The sequence below is a fragment of the Camelus dromedarius genome, chromosome 9 (genome assembly GCF_036321535.1).
Source record: "Camelus dromedarius isolate mCamDro1 chromosome 9, mCamDro1.pat, whole genome shotgun sequence".
Taxonomy (NCBI): domain Eukaryota; kingdom Metazoa; phylum Chordata; class Mammalia; order Artiodactyla; family Camelidae; genus Camelus; species Camelus dromedarius.
The window spans coordinates 79,265,147-79,290,669 of NC_087444.1; the positions used below are offsets into that span (position 1 = coordinate 79,265,147).

Genomic DNA, 25,523 nt, shown 5'->3' on the forward strand with positions numbered 1-25,523 from the left:
GTCTATTTTTAGTCTTCAGGAATCTCCATACTGTTTTCCATAATGGCTGCAGCAAGCTGCATTCCCAACAGTGTAGGAGGGTTCCCTTTTCTCCACACTCTCTCCAACATTTATCATTTGTGGACTTTTGAATGATGGCCATTCTGACTGGTGTGGGGTGATACCTCATGGTAGTTTTGGTTTGCATTTCTCTGATAATTAGTGATATGGAGCATTTTTTCATGTGCCTAATGGTCATTTGTATGTCTTTATTGGAGAATTGCTTATGTAGGTCTGCCCATTTTGGGCTTGGGTTGTTTGTTTTTTCCTTATTAAGTCATATGAGCTGTTTATATATTCTGGAAATCAAGCCCTTGTCAGTTTCATCTTTTGCAAATATTTTCTCCCATTCCATAGCTTGTCGTTTTGTTCTGCTTATCGTTTCCTTTGCTGTGCAAAAGCTTGTAAGTTTAATTAGGTCCCATTTGTTTATTTTTGCTTTTATTTCTATTGCTTGGGTAGACTGCTCTAGGAGAACATTGCTGAGATGTATGTGAGATAATGTTTTGCCTAAGTTTTCTTCTAGGGGATTTATTGTGTCTTGTCTTGTATTTAAGTCTTTAAGCCATTTTGAGTTTATTTTTGTGTGTGGTGTGAGGGAGTATTATAACTTCATTGATCTACATGCAGCTGTCCAGTTTTGAAGGTGGGCACTTTTTATGTAAATAACTACGAGGTCCAAGGATCCTGCAAAGAGGTCACAGTGTAGCCATGGTACCGGGATTTTTCAAGCACTGAATGTTGAGAGTGCTGAGCCATGTCCCCGAAGTTTCTGATTCTGTAGGTCTGGGTAGGGTCACAGAGCTTGTATTCTTTTTGGTTTTTGTTTTTCCGTTTTTAATAGAGGTACTGGGGATGGACCCTAGGACCTCGTGCATGTTAAGCAAGCGTGCTACCCCCGAGCCACACCCACCTCCAGGGTTTCACGTCTCACAGGTTCCAGGTCCTGCGGTTGCCAGATTTCTGAGGGCGCGGCACTGCCCCCAAACCCACGGAGAGATTGGGACACTCCTCCTTAGGAAGAAGCGAAGCCCCTCCCCGTGCTAGGACACCTAGAGCTAAGTTATGCCGGGTCTCCCCGCTGGGCCGTCGCCATGGAGAAGGGAGAAGGCGCACGCGCGTGGGAGCGGGCTGCGCATTAACTACGTTACCCAGAAGCGGCTGTCTGCGGCGCTTCCGCCCCTGCTGCTGAGCCAATCACGTCCCAGAGGAGAGGCGGTCCCTGCGGCGTCAGGGCGGGACTTCCGGCCTATCCGCATTAGAACATCCTTCCGGGAGCAGATGCTGGTTGGACCGCGACCACGTGAACTGGAGCGCTGCGCCGGGGCTGCGCCTCCCGGGTGGGCGGGGAGGGAGAGCGACGTGGCCGGGGGCACCTCTGTGCCGTGTCCGAGCCGTGACGCCCCAGCCCTGGCTCCTTCTCCGGGACGCTCCGTGGCACAGTGTCCCCGACCGTGGGACAGGCGTCCTCGCGCCTCGTGTTTGCCGGGCGCCACCGGGACCGCAAGTTCTCCGGGGCCTCCTCACCCGCGCTTCGTGGCCAAGGCCCGCGAAGGCGGTGGCCTGGGCCTTGAGAGCATCTGACGTCATTTTGCAGCGAGGTTCGGAGTGCGACACCCAGCCTGAGGTGACTCCGCCCTGGCCTCCCGCCTCTCAGGGCCCCACTCAGCCCCCTGGGTCCCGTGGCGGTGGCAGGTGCGGCAGCACTGATGAATCCGGCGCAGGTGAGTGGAGGTCTCTCAGGGCCACATCTTCATGGTCACCGCCCCTCGCAGTAGCTAATGGTGGTGTCCTGGGACTTTGCCTTTCTTTCTCTGGGTTCTTGGTCGTGGAGGCTCCGGAGGGAGTCACTTCTGGCTCAGGGCACTTAGTTCAGGCCAAGGATAGGCTCCTGTACTGGCAACCAAGGGAATAAATTCCAGAAGGGTGTCCTACTTCATGTGCAAATACTCGCAGGTGTGACTGAGTTGGGAGTGATCAGGGTCTACGCTGTGTCTTACGGGAATAGAGCTCAGTGAGGATAAGTCAGGCCTGGAATCGCAGCCGAAGGAGCTAGAACGCCTTTCTGAAAGTTTGGAGAGAAGATGGAGGTGATATAACACAGATTTCATTCCATAGGTTTCCTCTGGCTGCAGAGTGGAGACTGTGGAAGTGAGGGAGGAGGCAGGGAGACCTGGGAGGAGTATGAACTGACAGCCTTAAGGTCCGAGTCCTGGGGGCTTATGGGAGAAGGCTGAACCCACGCTTGGCTGTGCTTGGGAGGTATGGTCTGGATGGCACCAGAACTGGCTGGCAGAGTTATTGAGGCCCGTCATGCCTCAGTCAGCTTAACTAGTATTGCGTCTGTCCACCTGCCTGGTTTTGCTCTGGACTGGACACAGTGATCAGAGGAACATAAAGGGAGAGCAGGCGCTCTCTGGTATCTCCTCTGAGTTGGGAGGTTGGGGAAGAGAGGGACTAGGGAGTGGTCTGGGGAGAGATGCTGCTTGTGGGCTCAGTTGTCCCCACCATGGCAGGGCTGTGTGACCTTCGAAGATGTGTTCGTGTACTTCTCCCGGGAGGAGTGGGAGCTCCTTGAGGAGGCTCAGAGACTCCTGTACCGCGATGTGATGCTGGAGAACTTTGCACTTGTGTCCTCACTGGGTAAGTCTCTTGTTTCAGTCATCCATTGCTACCTAGCAAATTACCCCAAAGCTTAGTGGGTTGCAAAGACAAACCTTTATTATCTTACAGTTTCTTTGGGTCAAGAATCAAGCATGTGCTAGTTGGGTATCTCTAGCCCAAGGTCTTTCTTGATCTTGCTATCAAGCTGTCCAGGGCAGCCATCTGACCTGAAAGCTCAACTGGAGGTGAATCTCCACTCAAGGTCATGCACAAGAGCAGGAGGTTGTTAGACTAGTCATTTCCTGGTGGGCTGTTGACCAGAACCCTCCTTCACTTTCTTGCTGTGTTGTCTTCTCCGTAAGCAGGTCACAGCAAGGCAGCTGATTTCCAAGATCATGAGCAAGAAACAGCATCCAAGATAGAGATTGGTATTTTGAGAACCTATTCTCAAAAGTGGCACCTCATTGTTTTTGCCATATTTTGTGCACTAGGAAAGAATTTGTAGGTCCAGCCAACATTCACCTGGAGGAGGGAGTTGACAAAGGCACGGTTCCCAGTTTCCTGGGCTGAGTTTTGTTCTTCCCAAGGGGTGGCTTTCTCTCCATCTCACAGTTGTGTCGCACATGGCCTCTTTCCCTGGTTCCCTGGACTGAGTAGGGTGAGTACCAGGGCTGGGCGCTGTGCACCACCCCCTCCTCTCCCAGAGCAGCCTCAACCTCTCCTGCCCCGAAGCTTTGAAATGAAGGATCTAGGGGTGAGAAGTCTGGCCATCTGTCCCTCTGCCAGAAGGCAGATCCCAGAAGGCCTGGCTGTTCCTTGGTGAGGTGACTCTCCGTGCTCCAGGTTCCTTTCCTCTCATTTTCTAGGGTCTGACGTGGAATCGCAAGCATTGCTGTGGTTACTTGTGGAGAACACCAAGCTCTGCCTAGAAGCCCATTTCCAAGATTCTGTTTTCAGTATCTAATTTTTTTCTCTGTGGAGGGAGTTTCCCTGGGTCACCACTGCCCACTCACCCACTCTTCTTTCCTGTTAGGACTTGCGGTTTCCAGGTCCCACAGGGTCACCCAGATGGAGGCAGAGGGGAGCCCCGGGTGCCTGAGAAGGTAGACCCGGCTCCCGGCACCACGGAGAAGGCCTGGAGGGAGCCCGGCCCGGTGAGTGGAAGCTGCAGGAATCAGGGCTGGCTCCACTCCATTCCAGTACCTTGTGCTGTGGCAGCTGGTGTTTTGGTGCCAACACCGGTGACTCTCATCCCGCTTTGCCCTCCCCCGTGTTGATGCTCTGCTCCCTTGTCGTCTCCTCTGACCTCAGGGACCTGTGTCCCACCCCCTTTCTAGTCCCACGTCTAACTGGTTCTTTTCTTGCTCCTCCATACTGCGCTCTACCGGGTCGGGTTTTTGTTTTCCGTTGTTTTGAGGGGAAGGGGATTACGTTTGTTTGTTTTTTACTGGAGGTACTGGGGATTGAACCCAGGACCTCGTGCATGCTAAGCACACGCTCTACCACTGAGCTATACCCTCCCCCTCCAGCATCGGGTTTCTTTTTATCATGTCATGAGAAGTGCACATTATCTTTAAGTCTTCCTTAAACACTAAATCCTGTCTGTGGCCAGATTTTGCTGGCCCTGGAGAGGCCATTTTGCATAGCACTCCCCTGTCACAGGGGACCCGGAGCCCTGCTGGGAGACTGTTGCAGAGAGCGTGCTTCTCCTGCTCACTCTGAACCCTCTCCTTGTATCCTCCCCCTGCGTGTCTCCTTCAGTCTGCGACCCTCAGAGGCCCACCAACACACAGGAGCCCTTCCTCATCGCGAGTCTAGGATGTCCTGCCCACAGTCCCATGGCCTAGTCCCTGGTTGTCTTAGACACATGTTTGTTACAAAATGCCACTTGCCACCCACAGAACACGCGCCTCACCAGTATTTATCCGCCTCCAGGTTGTTGGCACGGAATGGAGGATGTGACCACACCTTCTGAGCGGGGTGTTTCTGGGCAAGCGTCACAGATGAGAAGGCCCAGGGCAGATTCTCGTGCCCGGAAGGCTCACCCCTAGGACAGGGGTGGCCCAGTCGTGAAAGACATGTTTGCCCCTGCTTGAGCCCCAGGGAACCCCATCTGGGCAGCGCCCGGGATCCAACATGCGGGGCCTGTCCAAGAGACTTGTGTGGTTCTACCCCACCAGATACAGAAGCGCACGGCCTGCTACATCTCAGCTGCCCTTGGCGGCGGGAACGTCACTCCGGGGTCAGCTGGCTCTCAGCCAGACCCCCGGCTGGGGCAAAGCTGGGAACAGCGAGGACCATTAGAAATACAGGAAGAGTGCGAGGGCCTGGGACGGCTTCCCGCCCGGAGCGTCTCCTCAGGAAGGTGAGCTCTGAACACAGTGGGCGGGGACAGAGGTAGCCTGCCCTCTAGAAGTTTCCTCCAAGTCTCCGGGAGATGCTTTTCATGAACGGGACTCACGTGGACCGGATCCGGCGTCCCCGATGTAGGCAGGGAGGGATCTCTGCAGGTGGGAGAAACGCGGGAAAGGCTTTAACAAGCGTGGGCGTGTTGTCGGACATCAGATCATGCTGAAGGGACTGCCGTGAACGTGAGAAAGCCTTTCTCTCTCTTCAAAAAATTCTTCTTTTAACTATTTTTTTAGGGGGGGAGATATTAGGCTTATTTATTTATATTTGGAGGAGGGGCTGGGGAATGAACCCAGTGCATGCTAAGCATGTGCTCTACCATTTCAGCTATAACCTCCCCCGATTTATTTATTTATTTTTAATGGAGGGACTGGGGATTGAACCCAGGACCACATGCATGCTAAGCATGTGCTCTACTGCTGAGTTATACTCTCCCTCCTGAGAAAGCCTTTTTTCAAGAGAGCAGATCTCAGTCAACATGTGAGGACTGATGCTCAGCAAAGCCACGTGAGTGCTTCCGCTGTGGGAAGGCCTTTAGCTGTGGGTCAGGCCTCATGCGGCAGCAGCAGATTAACACTCTGGGGAGAAGGCTCTTGAGTGCAAAGAATGTGGGAAAGTCTCTCGTGTCAGCTCTGCTTTTGTCCAGTATTTCCCACTCCAGAGGCACTCGCTCCAAGGGCAGAGTCTGTGGGTAAGTGTTTTTTGACAGCTGTGTATCTACTCATCACGTGAGGGTTCTCATAGGAGAGAATCCCTGAGGGCAGTGACTGTGGAAAGGCTTTCATTCACCCCATTTCTGTGTGGCTTAAGAGGAGCCACAGTGGAGAAAAAGCCTTTGAATGTCAGAATGTCGGAGGGCCTTTTGTGACAGCTCCTTGCTAACTCAACACGGAAAGCATCCTCGTGAATACAGTGACTGTGTACAGTCCTTCAGCCTCCATTCGCCCCTCACCCGGCCTTGAAGCATTCATACTGGGGAGAAACCCGACGAGTGTACGAGATGGGTAAAGCCTTTTACAAGTGGACTAACCTCAGTCAACAGCAGAGAACTCATACTGGGGAGAGACCTTTTGAATGTAACTCCTAAGGAAAATCTCCTGAGCAGCGGAAACATCGTATTCGGCATCTGGGAAGTTATACCAAAGAGAAACCCTGTGAGTGTCACTGCTGTAAGAAAATCTTTTGAGACAAATCACTTGTCAGCTCAAGAGTCATATTGGAAGTGGATATATCCTAGGACTTGGCATCCTAGGAGAACTGATAAAGGAAAGAGAACCAGGGGCTAGTGCACAGTTTCAAAAATCTTTAGCTACAGCTCTGCCCCTTGTATACACTGAAAAAGCAGCCGTGGGGATTTTAAAAAGCAAAAACAAAGGAGCAAGAAGAAAAGTGGATGTAACAGGAAAGGAAGTGGATTTGTGGCTTCTTTCGGGGTTTCCCGGACACATTCAAGACGATTTATTGGTGGTTTTTTGTTGATTTTGTTGTTGGCTGGCAGGGGAGGAGTGACGTTTGAGAGGTAAACACCTGAATTAATATATCCTCTCCCCCGGGCCGTGTCAGGGAAGCTGGACGCTTCAGAGCAGCTCTGCAAATATTTTTTGAAACCCTTCTTGGTTATGAAATATCTCAACCATTCATTGATTTATGAAGCACTTAAAAGAAATGAGGATACTAAAAATATTGTCTAAAGTATATCTAAGGAGATAAGGGACACCCTTATGAGTGGGTACATTTTATTGTACTGCTTAAAACCATTCAAGGCTTCATTTTTATTATTCGTTCATTCTTCATCATTAAGGTGTAACTGACATAACTGTGTAAGTTTCAGATGCACAACGTATTTAATTAATACACTTATATTACAGGATGGTTGCCATTGTAGCATGAACCTTTGTTGTGCTGCAGAATTATCCCTTCTAGTGGTGGGAACAGCTAAGATCTAGTCTGTCGGCAGGTTTAAAGTTTGCAATGCAGTATCATTGTTTATAATCCCTGTACTTTGTATTAGAACTCCGGGAATTAATTTACCTACTAGTTGCAAGTACGTACCCTTAAACCACATCTCTCCCATCCCCTCACTCCACCACCAGCCTTTGGTAACCATCATTCCACTCCGTTTTCTCCAGTTCAGTTTTTTGTTTTGTTTTGTGTGAGATTCCACATATAAGGGATATTATACAGTATTTGTCATTCTCTGTCTGACTTACCTCACTTAGCATAATGTCCTCGAAGTCCATCCATGTTGTCGTAAATGTCTGGGTTTCCTTTTTCCCTAAGGCTGAGTAGTATTCCATTGTATGCATATATATATTTTTTTCTGTGTTCATCCATTGATGGACACTTAGATTGTTTCCGTACCTTGACTGTTGTGAACTACAATAAACAAGGAAGTGCACATATCTCTTTGATAACCTGTTTCTATTTCCTTTGGGTATATACTCAGAAATGGGACTGCTGGATCATACGGTAGTTCTATTTTTAATACTTTGAAGAAACTCCATACTGTTCTCCAAAGTGGCTGGACCAGTTTCCAATCCCACCAGCAGTGTACAAGTGTCCCTGTTCTCTCCTTCCTTGTCAACACTGTTCTCTCTTATTTTCTTGATGATAACCATCCTTACGGTGTGAGGTGGTATCGGTGTGGTTTTTGATTTGCATTTCCCTGACAATTAGTGATACTGACTGTATTTTCATGTACGGGGTGTCCATTTGGATGTCTTCTTTGGAAAAATCCCTATTTAGTTCCTCAGTCCATTTTTAAACTGTTTGGTTTTTTGTTGTTGAGTTGTTTGAATTCTTTACAAATGTTGTCTGTTAACCCCTTATCTGATACATGGTTTGCAAATACTCTCTCCCATGCTGTAGGTTGCCTTTTTATTTTGTTAGTTGTTTCTTTTGCATTGCAGAAGCTTTTAAGTTCCATGTAGTCCCATTTGTTGATTTTTTTCTTTTCTTTTGTTGTTTGTGCTTTTGGTGTCATATCCAAAAAAATCGTTGCTGAGACCAGTATCAAAGAGCTTTCCTATGTTTTCCTCTAGAAGTTTTATAGTATCACTGCTTCTGTTCAAGTCTTTGATCCATTTCAGGTTAATTTTTTGAGTAGTGTAAGATAAGGATCCAATTTCATTTTTCTGCCTGTGATTACCCAGTTTTCCCAACACCATTTGTTGAAGAGACTTATTTTTTCCCCATTGGATGTTTTGGTTCCCTTATCAAATATTAGTTGACTGTATATGTGGGGGTTTAATTCTGGGCTCTCTATTCTGTTACATTGATGTATGTTTGTTTTTGTACCAGTAACATATTGCTTTAATTACTGTGGTTTTGTAGTGTAGTTTGAGATCAGGAAGTGTGACACCTCCAGTTTTCTCTTCCTTCTCATGATTGCTTTGGCTATTTGTGGTGTTTTGTGGATCCATACAGATTTTAAAATGGTTTTTCTGTTCCTGTGAAAAAATGCCATTGGATTTTGACAGGGATTATGTTAAATGTATAGATGACTTTAGGTAGCATAGACATTGTAAGAATATTAACTCTTCCAATCCATGAACACAGGATGTCCTTCCATTTGTTTGTGTCTTCTTTGATGTCTTTCAACCAAGTCTTGTAGTTTTCATTGTACAAATCTTTCACTTAGTTAAATTTATTCCTAACTATTTTCTGTTTTTGAATGGGATAGTTTTCCTTATTTCTTTTTTGTTTCTTTGTTAATGAACAGAAATGCAACTGATTTGTGTGTTGATTTTACATCCTGCAACTTTACTGAATTCATTCATTAGGTCCAACGGTTTTTTTAGTTCAGTCTTTGGGATTTTCAATGTATGAGATCATATCATCTGAAAATAATGACAATTTTACTTCTTTCTTTCCAATTTGGGTACCTTTTATTTCTTTGTCTTGCCTGATTGCTCTAACTAGGACTTCTAATACTATAGTGAATAAGAGTGGTGAGAGAAGGCTTCAATTTAAAACAAAGACAAACACAAGCCCTTTATTCATGACATTGTAAACATCCAGCATGCTCACTTTTCCTTGATCCCGATCTCTGTGTTTGTCTGTTCTTTTTTTTTCCTCTGAGCCCTGATGATGGTTAACTAGCTGTCCTGTCTTCCCTGAGGATGAGTCCTCATTCTTTCATCTGACTGGCTTTTTCACTTTTAAAAATCTTCTCTTGAGGGTTTCTGCAAATCCACTTCAGTTGTTTTCTAGGGGTTGAATTAGGGCTGAAACAAACAGTAAAACACCCATCCCACAACGTTGTAAATCAGCTATACTTCAATTAAAAAAAGGGAAAAAAACACACATTCAAGTTAAATTCATGATAACCTTACAGAAACAAAACAAAACAAAACATGGATAAGGACCCCACTGTTTAATCTTACAGGACTGTCAAATGTTGATATAAAGAAAAGTGATTGGAAATTACCAGAAGGATGATGACGGCCACACGCAGGTTTGTGCGGGGACGTGTGGGCTTCACACGTACCCGATGGGCTCATTTCCTTGGTCCTTTCATCAGGAGGGGGCATTCTGAAATACCTTTCTGGGATTATCTTTGAGGCTGAACTGCATGAGATGATCATCATTACCTCGTGTTAAAAAAATACATTGTGCATCTTTTAATATACAAACCATCACATCCTTTGCTGTGAACTCTCCTCAGAGCCATGTCAATAAGCCCAGGTCTAGTTTTGCGTCATTTCTGCATCACTGTTGTGAGCTGGGGCCGCCCCGTAGTGCTGACCACATTTCATTATGCATGCATTTCTCTGTGAGTCTGGAACTGTGCTATTTATATTGACAGCATGCTTAGCTTTCTATTATTTGGAAAAGAGAGTTGCCTCTGAAGGGCCCCTCCCTCCTGGGCAGTGGTTCTGGTTAGACCAGTAGCTGAGCTCCCGGGTCTGTAAGAGTCAGAGAAATGCTCTCCTGCAGAGGACGTCTCTGTCCACAGCTGAGAACTCTGCAGTATAACGCAGCACATTCAGAGACTGGGGCCTGTGTCCCTCCCAAGGCAATTGTGACATACTGTCCAGAGGGTGGAGGACTCTTGAGATCTGAACTCTGATTCCCCATTTCTCACCATCTGGTCCTCACTTCCGTGTTCAGTCAGAAGGGCCAGCTATGACCCTGTTCCTTGACAAGGCACACCGTGAGACGCTGAGACACCCAGAGCCCTGTGCAAACAGCAGAAATGATGAGACAGCCTCTCTCCTGGGTAGCATGGGTGACAGCTCTGTCTGTCTGCCACTAGCTGCTGCTCTCATGCTGCTTCCTTCTCCTACCATGTAAATAACAAATTGCAGGATATCTGATCATACAACCAGCCCCACTTCCTGACAGCATCAAATTTAGAGCAAGGCTCTATTTCCTTAAGCCCTTCTGCTGATCACTGAACACAAGCCCAGAGCCTAGAAACAGTGTTAACATTTTCTTACTGAGTGCCGGCATTTCCCACAGTGTGGTAACCCACACTGCAGCACCCGGTAAATCTCACTCTTCCAAGACAGGTGTCAGATCCGTTCCTGGTGCTAGAGGGCATTAGCACCACGTAGCTGCAGACTCAAACATCCCTGAATTCCAGACTGCACAGCCAACCAGGTACCAACATTTCCTCTTAGAATTCTGATACACATCTCAGACCGAATGAGTGCAACATCCAGTGCCTTATCTCAACCTGCCCCACTCTCATTGCCCACACCTCTTCCGTCTACAGCCACAGTGACTGTAATCTGGTTCTGGCACCAGCACACACTCTTGTCAGTCTGTCCTGACACCTGCTTTTTCCTTTGCTGGAGATGTTTTTCTCCAACGCCGACCCTGCCTGGGGATCCTGCCTCCTTCAGGGGTCTCCATATCAACCTTTCGCTCCTTTCTTTGCTTCCTATGCTTGAGTTCAATGTCCATCTTCCTACTTTACACACAAGGACACTGAACCCCAGGGATAAGCGACATGACCATGGTTGTGTGGCTGGGGATGGGCACAGTGCAGATCAGCCAGAATCCCAATCAATCCCAACTCCAAGCTCTCAGCCCCTAGGTCACTCTGCTCCCTCCACCTCTGCCCTCACACCCCCACACCTTGGTCCTTCCTTCTCCTGTAGTTCTGGGGCCCCCAGACACATGTCTGTCAAAGCAACACTCTCTTTATGGCACCTGCTTCAGTTACTGCCTTCTCCACACGAAATGAGCTCCAGGTCAGAAGCTGCATCTCAGTCACCCACATGTATGGCCGGTAAAAATGTATCCTTTTGACAATAGGCCTACCTGTAGTTGATGCAAACTTCCTGCATTTAATGTTTAAAAAGTATAGAATGAGACTAAAGGTATACAGGTGTGGTCTATGCAGAATTTTTAACCATTACCTACAACGCCCTTGGTGAGTCAGGGAGTGATTGTATTTTACATTTTAAAATAAATATGATCAGTGATTCTGCAAAGAGGAGCCTCTGACTTCCTCCTATAGCTGTTTTACCCACCAGGGTTCATGGACTCTGTAATCAATAGAAATTTATAAGGGGCCAGAGGAGGAATTTAGGCAGGCTTTATTGAGACTCCCACTGCAGCCCCAGGGACTGAAAACAAGTGTCAGGTTTCCTTGCTCACTCCCTGAATAGGAGTGAGGGGGTGGGTTGCCCGAGGTGGTTCCTTAAATGGGGTGGGGTAGGGTCAGTCAGTTGGGCCAGAAGGGTGGCTTACGTGGTCTGCGCACCTCTTTGGTGGTGCTGTGTGCGGGGACCATGCACAGTAACCTGCTTTTGCTCCGGGCACCTCAGAAGCAGCCGTTGGGTTTTGGCCTTTTTGTATCTTATTGTTCATAATTTGCCCCCAACTACCGAAGTATGCAGTTATCTTTAGTCCCCTACAGTCTTCTTTGTATTTTGTTGCTGGAGAAGACCTTTGTCCAAGTGCAAGCACCGCAGTAAAGGCTACCAGCTGCTAGCCTGTCTCAGCTGTCACAACCTTGCGGTAACGATGAATAGCAGCAATAATAGTGTGTGTGTATGTAGCACCGGACCCTGTGCTAAGCACTTTTCATCTCACTTCCCATGAGGTAGGCTGTAGTATTTTCCCATTTTAGTTGCTGCACTTTGGGGGCGGGGAGGCGGTCCTGACTTTTAAGGAGAGTTCCAGTTCTCAAACTTGAGCTAGGGCGCCACCCCAGGGTTTCTGCGTCAGAAGGTGAAGGCTGGATGCAAGCACTTGGATTTTTCAGTCCATTCCTAAGTGATAACCAATTTTGGGTATCAACCAGTTAAAGTTACATTTCATGTTCTTACACGAAGACCGCAGGCACCGCGGGCACGAGACAGGGATACTCTTCGTTCCATTTAAATCCCAAGTCCCAGCTCTCCCAGAAAGGAAGAATACGTCGTCACCTGCTGGAAACGTTGGAGGACGCGGCGCTGTCCCGGGTGACCACGGAAATCCGGGCGCGTCCCCTTTAAGAAGAGCGTTGACACTCCGGGACGCCGTTCCCGCCCCCGACCTTTCTCCCGCTACCGGGGCGAACCGGAAACGAGCCCTCCCCTAGTTGGACGCCAGGCACAAACTCCCTTACCCAGAAGTCTGTGCCCGGCGCATCCGCGCTCCGCCAATGACAGCCCGCAAGATGGGCGTTTCCTGCCACCCGTGCCGACAGAGGCGGGGCTTCCGGCGTCGCCGTTGTGACGTCTTTTGCTAGCGCCGGGACTGTCCACAGTGTCTGGAGAGGCTGGGAGTCCTGGACCGGTCCGCTTTTCACACGGCTCTTCCGAACCGAACAGGGAAGGACAGTAAAAAGGACAGGACCTCCCTCCGCGCCTTTGTCACGATCCATGACCCCCGTCGTGGGACGGGCCGCCTTGCGCGGAGGTGTCCGGCGGGGCTGCGCCCTCCCCGAGGCCTTGGCACCGGCGCTCCGTCCTGGTCCGGCCCCGGAGGCGGCGCCCTGAGTTTTGTGCGCGTTTTCACACGGGGGAGCCTGGGGCTCGGAGTGCAACCGTCATTCCGAGGTCGCCCCGCGCAGTGAACGTGTGGTGGTTCGGCTACTCCCGCAGAGCCCGCTCCGTTCCCCAGCTTCTTACGACCGGGTTCTGCTCACTGGATCCCATGGCGGCGGCGGCGCTTATGGACCGGGCTCAGGTGAGCGGAGGGTCTTTCGAGCCCTCACCGACTCAGATGGAGGGGATGGTGTGTCACCGCTTCGCCTTCGTCGCCCTTTCTCTTGAGTATAAAAGGAAGTCATTCACGGCGGATAAATGGCGAGGTTCCCATTCCCAGCGTTGATGGGATGAGGCGTGAAATTTTCCAAGGCACAGGAGCCAGTTGGTACCAATATTGGCGGTGAGAATGAATTAGGAGTGTTCCAGAAACAGGTCTCTCATGTTTGGTGAGAACAGAGAGCTCGCGGTCTGGGATCAGGCCTGGAATGGCAGCCTGAGGAGCCGGGCCTCTGTTCTGGGGGTGGTGGAAGCCACGGCAGGTTTGTAACAGGGAAGGGAGGTGATCTGACTTAGGTATTAACAGGCGGGAGCGTTAACTGGCTGCAGAGTGGAAAGTTTAGGGGAAGCCTTCGGTGGGCAGGGAGACCAGGATGGAGTCTACTGCAACAGACCAGGTGAGTGTGATGGTGAGTGGACCAGAGTGGTGGCAGTGGAGGTTAGAGAAGTGTATGGATTTTGTATATGTCTTTAAAGTAGGACCCAGGGGGATTTTCTGATGAGACACAGTGACATTCTGGGACTCTTCACCTGTCCCTCCCTCTGCACTTGAGCCTGCGGGCCTTAAAGATGGGGTCCTTTCTAGCCCAGCATCCTGCAGCTAGGGCAAAGGTTATATGAAGAGGATCCTACTTCTGGCAATAGACTGAGGACTGGAAGGGTGTATTAGACCCAGGACCAGCATGTGTGAATGCTTGGAGGTAAGATTGAGGTGGGAGTCCTCAAGGAACCACTAGTCTAAATGATGTCTGTCAGGATTCAGACCAGGACCAGGAGTCAGTCAAGAAAGGCAGGCTGAGGGTCTGAGCCTCTGTTCTGAGGACAATGAAAGACATCGAGGATTTGGAGCAGAAGAGAGAGGTGATCTGACTCAGATCTTAACGGGCTCCCTCTGGCTGCCCTCTGGCTGCCCTCTGGCTGAGAACAGAGTGTGTGTGTGAAGGAGGAACCTGCTGTGGTAGTTCACGAAGTGTTGGTAGTGGCTATGGAAATGAGAGAAGTAGGCGGAGTTTGTAGCTGCTTATGTGGGGGGACTGGATTTTCAGATGTGATAGGTAAATGAAAGAAAGGGTCACAGACGACCCCAAGTTTTTTTTGCCTTATATGGAAGGGCGATGGAAATGCATCAGCTGAGATGGGGGGGGGGTCAGTGGCAGGAGTGGTTTTCAGTGGCTATATTGGGAGTTAAGCTTTCACCATGTTTAGTTTAAGAAGACCCCCGCGAGACCCCTTAGTTGAGGCTGGACACAAGTCTTTAGTTCTGGGGAGGGGTTCTGGTTGAAGAGGTTCAAAGTGGTGGCCAGTGTGTGAAGTGGGCTGGAGCTGTGGGTTAAATTGAGGGTGTATCTTGTTATGGTGGCAGTGCCATTAATGAGAAACTGGGGACTAAGGATGGGGTCTTTTGCTTAGGCACCTGGGTGGCAGTGGTGCCTGTCATGAAGACACGTGAGTACTTCCTGGATACTGTGTGCAGAGTGGCTTTGTGGGTAGGGGTGCCTTGGAGGTGCATATGGTGTGGGCCGGAGGTTGTCAGTGGTAATGGGTGGGGGGTCTGAGACAGAAGAAAGTGTGGTTCAGAGTGACGTAGAGGGGAGGGTATAACTCAGGAGTAGAGTGTGTGCTTGGCCTACACAAAGTCCTGGGTTTAATCCCCAGCACCTCCTCTAAAAATAAATGAATAAGTAAACCTAATCACCTCCCCGCAAAAAATTTAAAAGAAAAAGAAAGAGAATGTTAGGAGGAGTGTGATCTAATGCTGACAGAAAAGTGTCTGGTGCCCTTCTTGCCAGACCCATAGCTTACATAGTATCTGTCTGCCCACCTACTTGGCTCTGCTCTGAGCGATCAGGGAGACATGAGGTGAGAACAGGCATTAGTGGTGTCAAGGCTTGTATCGCGCCTGAGTTGGGTGGCGGGGGAGGATAGGGACCAGGGGTGGGTAGGTGAGTGGATAGACTGGGGAGTCCTGTTATCTGTGGGCTCAACTGTCCCCATCATGACAGGGCTATGTGGCCTTCGAGGACGTGTTCCTGTACTTCTCCCGGGAGGAGTGGGAGCTCCTTGAGGAAGCTCAGAGACTCCTGTACCGTGACGTGATGCTGGAGAACTTTGCACTTGTGGCCTCCGTAGGTAAGTCCCTGTTTTAGTTGTCTATTGGTACATGGCAAATTACTCCAACATTTAGTGACTTGAAACAGTAAAAATTTGATATCTCAGTTTCAGTGCACCCTTACAGCTTACCTGGGTGCTTTCGGCTCAGGGTCTCTTGGGAGGTTTCAGTCAAGCTGTCAGCCAAAGCTGTGTTCTCATTTGATGGCCCATCTCAGGAGGAATCCACTTATAAATGCACTCACGTGATAGTTTGCAGGATTTTGTTTCTTGTGGCTTGTTGAACTGTTAGCATTAGTTCCCGGCTGGCTACTGGCCAGAGGTCTCCCTTGGTTCCTCATCATGGTGGCCTTTCTGTAACACACCTCATAACATGGAATTTGCCTTCTCTCTGAGCAAGTGAGCAAGAGAGAATGTCCAGGATGAACACTGGTCTCTTTCTAACCCAACCTTGCAAAAATAACTGCATCATTTTTGCCCTATTCTGTTCCTTAGAAACAGGGCATCAGTCCAGCCTACGATCAAGGGAAGAGGTTGATTCAGGGCAGGAATACCAGGAGGTAGGCCTTCCTGGGGGCTGTCTTAGAGGCTGCCTTCCCCAGGCCCTCACACCCGCTCCAGCATCCTTGGGATCTGGTCATTCCCTAGCTCCCCAGGGGCAGCTCTCTCTGTCCAGCCGATCACTGACTCTTTTCTCTCTCTTCTCTGGTTCCCAGAGGAGGTCCCGGGGCTGGGCGCTGGGTAGTGTCTCCTACCCCGCTGGGTAGTCCCAGCACCTGCTGCCCAGAGCCTTTCAGGAGAAGGTTAGGAGTCCAGGGCTCTTTGAGTCCCGTTAGCAGACTCAGCGTGGCTTGGGCCCTTCCAACTTCTGGCCTCATCCCAGAGCTGGCATTTCTTGGGGGCCTGACGATGCCAGGAATTGTAGGTACCGACACAGTCGCTGCTTGTGGAGGTCACAGGGACATTCTGCCAAATTGTCCTTCGAGGTTTGTTGGGTTGTTTGTTTTGACATTTTTTTTTTCCTTCTCTGTGGGATGGGTCTGTCTGGGCCACTCATCTGCCCTGTGTTTTCTTTCCATCTTCCACATCCCGTGTGGTTGTCCACTTGGAGAGGGGCAGAACGCCCCAGGCTAGCCCCAATTCCAGCCACAGAGAGAGAGGCCAGGCAGGGGGGTCTGGGCCGGCCTCGTGGGAGCCGAGAGAGAGCCATCTGAGGGCTGGGTTCATATCGCGCCTTTGGCCCACTTTGTGTTCCCCGGGTTTTCCTGCCGAGGCTTGGAGCAGCCCCTTACGTCCACTTTTCCTTCCCCGTTCTTGGCACTTGGCCCACTTGACACTTCTGTCCTGTCTTCCAACCCTTGGCGGTTTCCCCACCTCTCGGTTCTCACTCATTCTCCTCTGCTCCGACGTTGGCTATTTTAACGTGTCATAAGCTGTGCACATATCCTTACATAGCCCTGCGGAACCAGCTACTCACTTACAGTCAGATTTTCCCAGGCCTGGACACACTCTTCTGCACAGAGCTCGCCTGACACCAGCAGCCAAGGCCCTGCTGAAACCCTTTTGTAGAGGGATGAGTTGGAGACCTGGCCTCCACTCCGTGTCTCCACTACACCACCACTGTGTCTTTACCCATCACTAGAGTTCGTCCGTACTGTGATCTTCTGGGGTCCAGGTCCCTGATCCCAGCTCCCTCATCCTGCCAGAAGCCAGGGGACTCCTTCATTGGTGTGTCACACATACCTATGTGATGGAATTGCTGCTTCCCACCAAAGTCACCATGTGCTTCACTAGCATTTCTTTGCTTTCAGGTTGTTGGTGTGAAGCAGACAATGAGGAGGCCCCTACCAAGCAGAGCGTTTTTGTAGAAGGAGTGTCCGAGCTCAGGACTTCTGAGTCCTGTCCATTTTTCCAGAAAGCCCACCCGTGTGAGATATGTGACCCACTCTTGAAAGACATTTTGCACCTGGCTGAACACCAGGGATCGTACCCAGCACAGAAACTGTACACATGGGACCCCTGTGGGAGAGGATCCTTATTCAGTGAAAACCTTTATCAGCACCACACACAATACGGTGGGAAGAAACCCTTCAGAGGGGATGGTGGTGGGGCCTCACTTGGGAAGAGGTGTGCTGTCCACGTGTTAGGGAGACCCTTTACTTGCAGGGAGGAAGGGATGGACTTGCCAGATGGCTCTGGCCTCTTCCAGCACCAGAACATTCACAGTGGAATGAGTCCATGCGGAAGGACTGAGTTCCTGGAGTCTTTTCCGGCCAGCTCCCATCTTGGGCCACACGAGGGAGACCAGGCAGAGCTGATGCTTTTCAACTGCAGTGACAGTGGAAGAGCCCTCCTGAACACCTTCACTTTCCTTGACAACCAGGTAACTCAGACCCCAGTGAGAGCCTTTAGGTGCCTGCCATGTGGAAATCTGTCCAAGGAGAAATCAGCTCTCACTCATAGTGGAGAAACATCACATGTGTGTAAGGAGTGTGGAAAGGCCTTCATTCATCTGTCTCACCTAAAAATGCACCAGAAGTTTCACACTGGAAAAAGACATTACACGTGCAGTGAATGTGGGAAGGTCTTTAGCCGCAAAGATACGCTTGTTCAGCACCAGAGAGTCCACACAGGGGAAAGGTCTTATGACTGCAGTGAGTGTGGGAAAGCCTACAGCAGAAGCTCCCACCTTATTCAGCACCAGAGAATCCACACCGGAGAAAGGCCTTATAAGTGCAGTGAATGTGGAAAAGCCTTCAGCCGCAAAGACACCCTCGTTCAACACCAGAGGTTTCACACTGGAGAGAGGCCTTACGAGTGCAGTGAATGTGGGAAATTCTTTAGCCAGAGCTCCCACCTGATTGAGCACTGGAGAATCCATACAGGGGCAAGGCCTTACGAGTGCATCGAATGTGGGAAGTTCTTTAGCCATAACTCCAGCCTCATTAAACATCGGAGAGTCCACACAGGGGCACGGTCTTATGTGTGCAGCAAATGTGGGAAGGCTTTCAGCTGCAAAGACACACTCGTTCAGCACCAGATAATTCACACTGGATCAAGGCCCTATGAGTGCAGCGAATGTGGAAAGGCCTTCAGCCGTAAAGACACACTTGTTCAGCACCAGAAAATCCACACTGGAGAAAGGCCATACGAGTGTGGGGAATGTGGAAAATTCTTCAGCCATAGCTCCAACCTTATTGTGCACCAGAGAGTTCACACTGGAGCGAAGCCTTATGAGTGCAGTGAATGTGGGAAATGCTTTAGCCACAACTCCAGCCTCATTCTCCACCAGAGAGTTCACACTGGGGCCAGGCCTTATGTGTGCAGTGAGTGTGGAAAAGCTTACATTAGTAGTTCCCACCTTGTGCAACACAAGAAAGTTCACACTGGAGCAAGACCTTACGAGTGCAGTGAGTGTGGAAAATTCTTTAGCCGCAACTCTAGCCTCATCCTACACCAGAGGGTTCACACTGGAGAAAAGCCTTACGTGTGCAGTGAATGCGGGAAAGCCTACAGCAGAAGCTCCCACCTTGTTCGGCACCAGAAAGTTCACGTGGGGGAGCGGCCTCATGAGTGCAGCAGTTTAGGAGGCCCTCTAGCTGCATCTCTTAAACTTGTTTAACACCCACAAAGTTCACACTAGAGAAAGGCCTTATGAATGCAGAAAATGTGCTGTGTTTTTGTTCAAGATGGTAGGACTGGTGGAGGGTGTAGCTCAGCAGTGGAGCATGTGCTTACTTAGCACACACAAGGTGCTGGGTTCCATCCCCAGTACCTCTGTTAAAATTAAAAAAAAAATAAGTAAAAGCCCAATTACCTCCCCACTCCCCAAAATAGAAACAAGATTTAAAAAAAAAAAAAGAGGACTGACACCAGAGCAAAGCTCTGTGAGGGCCCCGGGGGAAGGAGCCAGCAGCCAACAGGTCAACCTTGTACGTTCGTCCATCCGTCCTGGGGAGACTCCCAATTTGAACACGCAGGTGAGAAGCTTTCATGAGGCGCATTGCACTTTCTGAACTGTCCAGGGCTCTTGACAGTTCCATGACTGCCAGTGCCCGTGGCGGAAGCCTCGCTGCACCAGCTGTTACGTTCTCACTGTGCCTGTCAGTTATGCCAACATGCACGACATTACGCCTGTTCTCTCTCTCCTATTCCCTGGAGAGGATCATGAATATTCTGAGTCCATTGAAGGTCCTCGTTTCCTCCCCCGTGACCAGGTTCTGAGTGACTGTGATCAAGCTCTGGCTGAAAGGATCTGAACTGGATTCTGCTGGGGATTTCCAGACAAGATTTCCCTTCTTCATGGACAGTGTTGACTGTCAGCATGATAGCTGTGACTTGTTTTTCCTGCTTCCAAAGCACTCGACTTTGGAACTACCTGCCCTCTGCTGCTCTGGTTCCTGTAGTGATAAAGGCCTGTCTCTGCCATCCTCACTCTTGGGAGGTCAGCTCACTGTGTATAATGGATTGAGGAAAAATCGGTTTCTGCCAACCCAAAGGGAGGAACACCTTTTGTTGGCACCAACCTGATGTGCCTCAAAGGGCACAGTAGGGTGGCAGGGAACAGATTTCAGTCTAGTTTGGCCTGTGTTGCATTGTTGCCCAAGGCTTGCTAGAAAAGACTGAAGAGCTCTGTGCATCTGATCCCATGGCCTGGAAGTCAGGATTTCCTGTGAGCCCAGAGTTCCTTCTGAGGAGGGCGTAGTTGGTGTGAAAGTCTCCAGTGCTTCTGGAAGCAACATGAATCGGGTCCTCTGTTCCTCAGGAGTGTCCCACATGCCCCAGCACTTTGGAGGGATCTCTGTTCCTGGACCTGTATGGGAGCCAGTCCCTGATGTCCAGAACCCCGTAGGCTGGTATCATTGATTGGAAGGTGAAGGACAAGGTGGGAATCACAGCTGGTGTAGAAGCACTGAGGTCACAGAGTTGGGGTGACTGGCTAATGAGAGGATGCGTGTCTGCTCTAAAGCAGGCATCTCTAACTGGGTGATTTCGGCTGTGTGGCATGAAGGTGTACAGAAAGGCTCAGGACCTTCAGGCATCTCGATCTCCTGTGGCCAATGCCACTGTCAGAGTAAATAATCTGAAGATTTGCAGATTCGTGTACCTGCCTGGGCTATTGGCGTAATGGCCATCACTGCCCCGGCTAGAAGCCCAGCACTGACAGAAGAGAGGTCCTTCTCTGAGCCAGCCAGCATGCCTGGTGACTGAAGTGGACGTGGACTTCACTGCTCTCCAGTTTTTACTGATACAGAGGCAGGGCTCACCCTCCCAAATTGTGGGAAGAGGGATATGGTAGAACCAGAGCAGTTGATCGATGGTACTTTTCAGAAGGAGAGGTAGATACGGACTTTTATGGGGAACATTTAGTTCTTAACAGCTTTATTGAGATATGGTGACATGAAACAAATCTCACATGTGTAAAGTGTGAAACATGTTATGTTTCGGCATGGGTACATGTGGATGAAACCATCCCCACAATCAAAATGAAGCTATCCAACACAACCAAGAGTCCCTGTGTCCCTTTATAGTCCTTTCCTCCCGTCCTTTCTAAGCTCCATTCCCACAGTTCACAAGTAATAGCAAGCATTTTCTAGAGTTTCACATAAACAGAGTCATGTGGTAGGTAATTTCTGGGGAGTGGGGACTGGTATTTTTCACTAACCATAACTGTTTCAAGATTAACCCATTTGTTGCATGTATCAACAGTTAGCGCATTTGTATCATGGAGTATTATTCCACTGTGTGGGTATGCCACAGCTGGTTTTTTACTCATTCAGCTGTCAGTGGGTATTTGGGTTGTTTCCAATTTTGAGCTGTTACAAATAAAGCTGCTATAAAGATTTGTGTACTGAATAATATTCCATTGTATGGATGTACCACAGTTTGTTTATCCATTCACTGACTGAAGAACATCTTGATTGCTTCCAAGTTTTGGCACTTATGAATAAACCTGCCATATGCATCATCTGTATAGGTTTTGTGTGGAGGTTTTGTTCTAGTGATTTTCAATTCATTTGGGGCCAAGTCAAGGAGCATGGTTTGCTGTGTCATATGATAAGTTTGTTTAGTTTTGTAAGAGACTATCTTCCAAAGTGGCGGTATCATTTTACATTCCCATCAGCAATGGGTGAGAGTTCCTGTTGCTTCATGTCCTCATCAGCATTTGGTGTTCTCAGTGTTTTGGATTTTTACCATTCAAATAGTTGTGTGCTAATAGTTTGCTCTTGTTGCTTTAATTTGCAATTCCCTGATGATGTATGATGAATATCTTGTCATATTCTTGTAACAGTTTCTTTGGCAGAGCAGAGATTTTAAATTTTAGTGAAGTCCAAATTACTGAGCTTTCCTTTGATGGATTGTGTTTTTGGTGTTGTGTCTTAAAAAGTCATTGCCAAACTCAAGATCACCTACATTGTCTTCTGTGTTACCTTCTAGGTGTGTTATAGTTTTGTGATAAAATATTTGTGAAAGGTGTAAGATCTGTGTCTGGATCACTTTTAAACATGAGGATGTCTAATAGTTCCAGCACTATTTGTTGGAAAGATTATCCTTTCTCCATTGAATTGCCTTTGCTCCCCTTTTAAAAATCAGTTGACTGTATTTGTGTGGGTGTATTTCTAGACCGTCTGTTCCAGTGTTTTCCATTTATTGGGATGATCGTTGTGTGGCTGTTTTTTTTTGTTGCTGCTGTTGTCTTTTATTTATACAGTATATCCCATTAATTGACACCCAGATGTTAAACTAAACTTGCATTTCCCGGGACGGATCCCACTGGATCATGATGTATAGGTTGCTGAGTCCGGTTTCTGACACTTTGTTAATCAGTGTATTTCGCATCTATATAGATGCACAGTAATAGGTTTGTAGATTTCTTTTCTTGTGTTACTGACTTTGCTACCAGAGTAATTCTGAGCTCAGAATAAGTTGGGAAGTGTTTCCTCCTCCTCTCCTTATTTTCTAGAAACATTTTTGAAGGATTAATGATACTTCTTTTTTAAATGTTTGCTAGAATTCCTTAGTGAAGGCATCTAAGTCTGGAATTTTCTTGGCAGAAGATTTTTGATAAAAATAACTTAATGTGCCTCTATATAAATTTTCTACTTAAGTCACATTTGATAATTCATGTCTTTCTAGGAATTTGTCTACTTTAACTAGATTTTCTCATTTGGGAGCAGGAGGTTTATAGTATTCCATTATAGCACTGAATTTCTGGAGGCCCAGTAGTGTCTTCATTCTTGATTTTGCTGATTTGTTGTCTTCTTGTCAGCCAACCTAAAATTTTTATTCATCTTTTGAAAGAACTGGCTTTTTTTGGTTTCACTGATTTTTAAAAAAAATGTTTTTTCTGTCTCGGTGCGTTTTGTTCTAATCTTTATGGGCCTCCTTTCTCTTCCTTGTTTTAGTGTTGGTTTGGTCTTATTCTCCAGGTTTCTTCACATGGAAGGTTAGGCTGTTGACATTTTTCTCCTTTTGTAATAAGCTGGCTAAAGCCACACATGTCCCTCTAATTATTTAATTTAGCTGTGCACGTCAGCTCTTCGATGTAGCATTTTTATTTGCATCTAGTTCAAAATACTTGTTTTTAACGTTTCCCTTGTAACTTCTCCTTTTACCCATCGGAGATCTGGCGATGTGTGGTTCAGTGTCTCTCCTGATCAGATTTGCAGGGACAGTATCACACAGCAGGACGGATGCTCTTAAGTCTTCAGTCAGTGGCCCAAGTGTTACTGTTGAAATGGAGGAAATCAGTGGGTTGTTTGAAATACCTTCCACTCGGAAGACTGAGCTAAGCCGTTGGTGTTTAATGTAGAAAGAGTAGCCTCCATCCGTACCTACCAGGAATTGTTACCGAATTTAGGTTCGGCTGGTTGCAGCTCAACAGCCAGTACATGAGAGGCAAGTGTTGGTAGAAAGGAAAGTTGCTGTAATCAGAAAAGCCGGCAGTCTGGGGGGTAGGTGGAAGCATATCCCAAGGCTAACTCCGAAGATTCTGCTCAGCCATGACCATTTTTAAAGGGGAAAAGGGGGAAGAATCTCAGTGAATCATCGAGGCAGGAGGTTGGGATCTGCACCATTCTCAGTGGCGTGCAGACTGGCTGACTCTTCAGACGTGATCTTCCCACATGGCCTGCCTGCAGGATTGCTAAGGGGGCTGTTGTGGGTAGAGAACTCATCATTGTTGGGCCATTGACTGAAAACTTGAGAGCGTTTTACCCTCCTGCTCTGTGATACCATCCCTGCAAGTTTGATAGTGAGAGACTTACTAAACCACACATTGCCAAATATCCTATGGGTAAAAGGAGAAATTACAAGGGGATTACAAGGCCCACCAGACCAGAGACTCATACAAGCAACCTGATTCCTGAAACTGTGACTCAGAAACGTCACAAGGTGATGGTTAGCCCTGGCTTCTTTGTTCTTCTCCTTTAAAAGCCCTAACTCAAAGGCCAAGTTGGAGTGGATCTGAGACTTGTCTCCCACTCCCTTGTTTAGCACCCTGCAGGAAACCCTTACTTTACTGCAGACACCCAGTGTCAGCTTGGCTTCTGCACAGCGGGTAGAGTAGGGGAGGAGGTGCTGAGGAGAGAGATCAGAGGATGAGGCGGGAAGACAGCTGGCTGTGGGCAGCAGCCGGAGGACAGAGAGATGGAGGACCTCCTAGGGGATGAGTCTCCTTCGTTGCTGCTGAAGCTTGTCAACTTGCTCGTTAGCTTTGGCCAAAGAATCTTTTAGTGGTGTAATTTTTATTTCAGAATTTAATTTGGAGGCCTCTGCATATTAAACAATACTATCCTTTGGGCCTGAGAATTCTTATTTTCAAAGGTACCTTTCAAATGAACCCTTTTGTTCAAATCAGGTGTCCCCCAGAGTGGCCGTTGAAAGTCCAAATCATCCTTGGTATAGTTATGCTGCTCAGAAAGACAGGCCAAGAGTCAGGATTGTAACAGGAATATGAAATACAGGAATTTTTCTTGGGAGAGGAGAGGATTTAGACTGAGACCACCCCAGAGGGCGGGCAGTGGTCAGTAGGAATGTGATGCTTGTGGACCTCAGGCCCCTAACCTGATGGTGGCCATCTCACTGCACAGCCCCACAGTGGTCCCCTGGCATGTGGATGCCAGAGAGAATACTCTCTCTAGATTATAGCCCAGCTCTCAATACAAAAATCTTAAGATGGAAGGAGATCTCATTCGGTTTACTGGTGACCCACAGCAAAGCCTGTCCATGTAGCCTCCAGTCCAGTGAGAACTGCAGACCCGCCTGTCTGTGAGGCTGGCTTGAACAACAGGATTACAGGGCAGTGCCTGTGTTCCACCCCATGATTCAGCTTCTTATGACAAACAACACTTTGACAGCACAAAACAAAACACTAACTCAGAGGACAGCAAAAGGCATGAGAAGGAAGGCCCTGATCGACCAAGGATCACAAACAACTGGGAACTAATAACAAAACCCAAGAGTCAAACTGAGAATGAAAAGCCAGGAAGCTCAGCACAGAGCAGAGTTCAGACCCTCTGCTGATTTACCACATCTTCACGACTCAAGTTGCCCTGAGCAGCAAGGCACAAGGGACTTCTGTGGCTCCTGCCCCTAGTGGAAGGCAGGGCAGACCATGTCTCATTGGGACCTCCACATAAGCGTAGTAGGCTGTAGCATGGCTTCCACACTGGGCACGTCCAGTTTATCCTGTCCTCTGTCCACTGCACATTGACTAGTGTGAACTGGAGGACCGGTGATGGAAATACCTTACACCTGTTACAGTTTTACCTTTTTAATCTGACTTTCTCTTAAAAATTATTTTTTCACTTGCTTTGTTACTAGTTGAAGAAGTCATATGTCTCTCATGCTTAACTGTTAATAATGTTGGTTTACATCTGTCCATCATTTTCAACACTGAATGAACAATTGCATACCAGACAGAGACCTTGAAGAGGGTTTTTACCACATTTACTAAATACCCACTCTTCAGGAAATTCATCACAAAATGTACCCTTGGATTTTGGCATTTTTGTGTTCAGTATGCAGAAAAAAACAGATAATACCAACTTCAGCAAGAATAGAAAAATCGCCTTTTCAGTCTCACATCTGTGTCACTGTCTGTCACAAGTCCAGACTCATAACTAAGTGTTGACAGAGGTTGAACTATTGATGGGT

The 25,523-nt window shown here is 48.3% G+C and overlaps 1 protein-coding gene and 2 non-coding genes across 4 annotated transcripts; 2 read left to right on the top strand and 1 right to left on the bottom strand.

Annotated features, from left to right (window-relative positions):
- Positions 1-1,248: 1,248 nt before the first annotated feature.
- On the top strand, positions 1,249-7,450 carry LOC105084468 (uncharacterized). Its single transcript, XR_004138607.2, has 4 exons — positions 1,249-1,763; positions 2,556-2,682; positions 3,677-3,797; positions 4,579-7,450. It is a non-coding gene; the product is annotated as an uncharacterized LOC105084468 (transcript).
- Positions 4,092-4,164, bottom strand: TRNAA-AGC (transfer RNA alanine (anticodon AGC)). Its single transcript has one exon. It is a non-coding gene; the product is annotated as a tRNA-Ala (tRNA).
- A 5,278-nt stretch (positions 7,451-12,728) lies between the features above and the next one.
- Positions 12,729-21,333, top strand: ZNF304 (zinc finger protein 304). 2 transcript variants are annotated; one of them, XM_031457303.2, is made up of 3 exons: positions 12,729-13,179; positions 15,260-15,386; positions 17,177-21,333. In XM_031457303.2, exons 1-3 carry the CDS (start codon positions 13,147-13,149, stop codon positions 18,985-18,987), a joined length of 1,971 nt encoding a protein of 656 aa, XP_031313163.2. In that variant the 5' UTR covers positions 12,729-13,146; the 3' UTR covers positions 18,988-21,333. The 2 variants fall into 2 exon arrangements, with proteins under 2 accessions (XP_031313163.2, XP_064345954.1); XM_064489884.1 differs by lacking the exon at positions 12,729-13,179 and adding an exon at positions 13,236-13,380.
- The last annotated feature ends 4,190 nt before the right edge of the window (positions 21,334-25,523 follow it).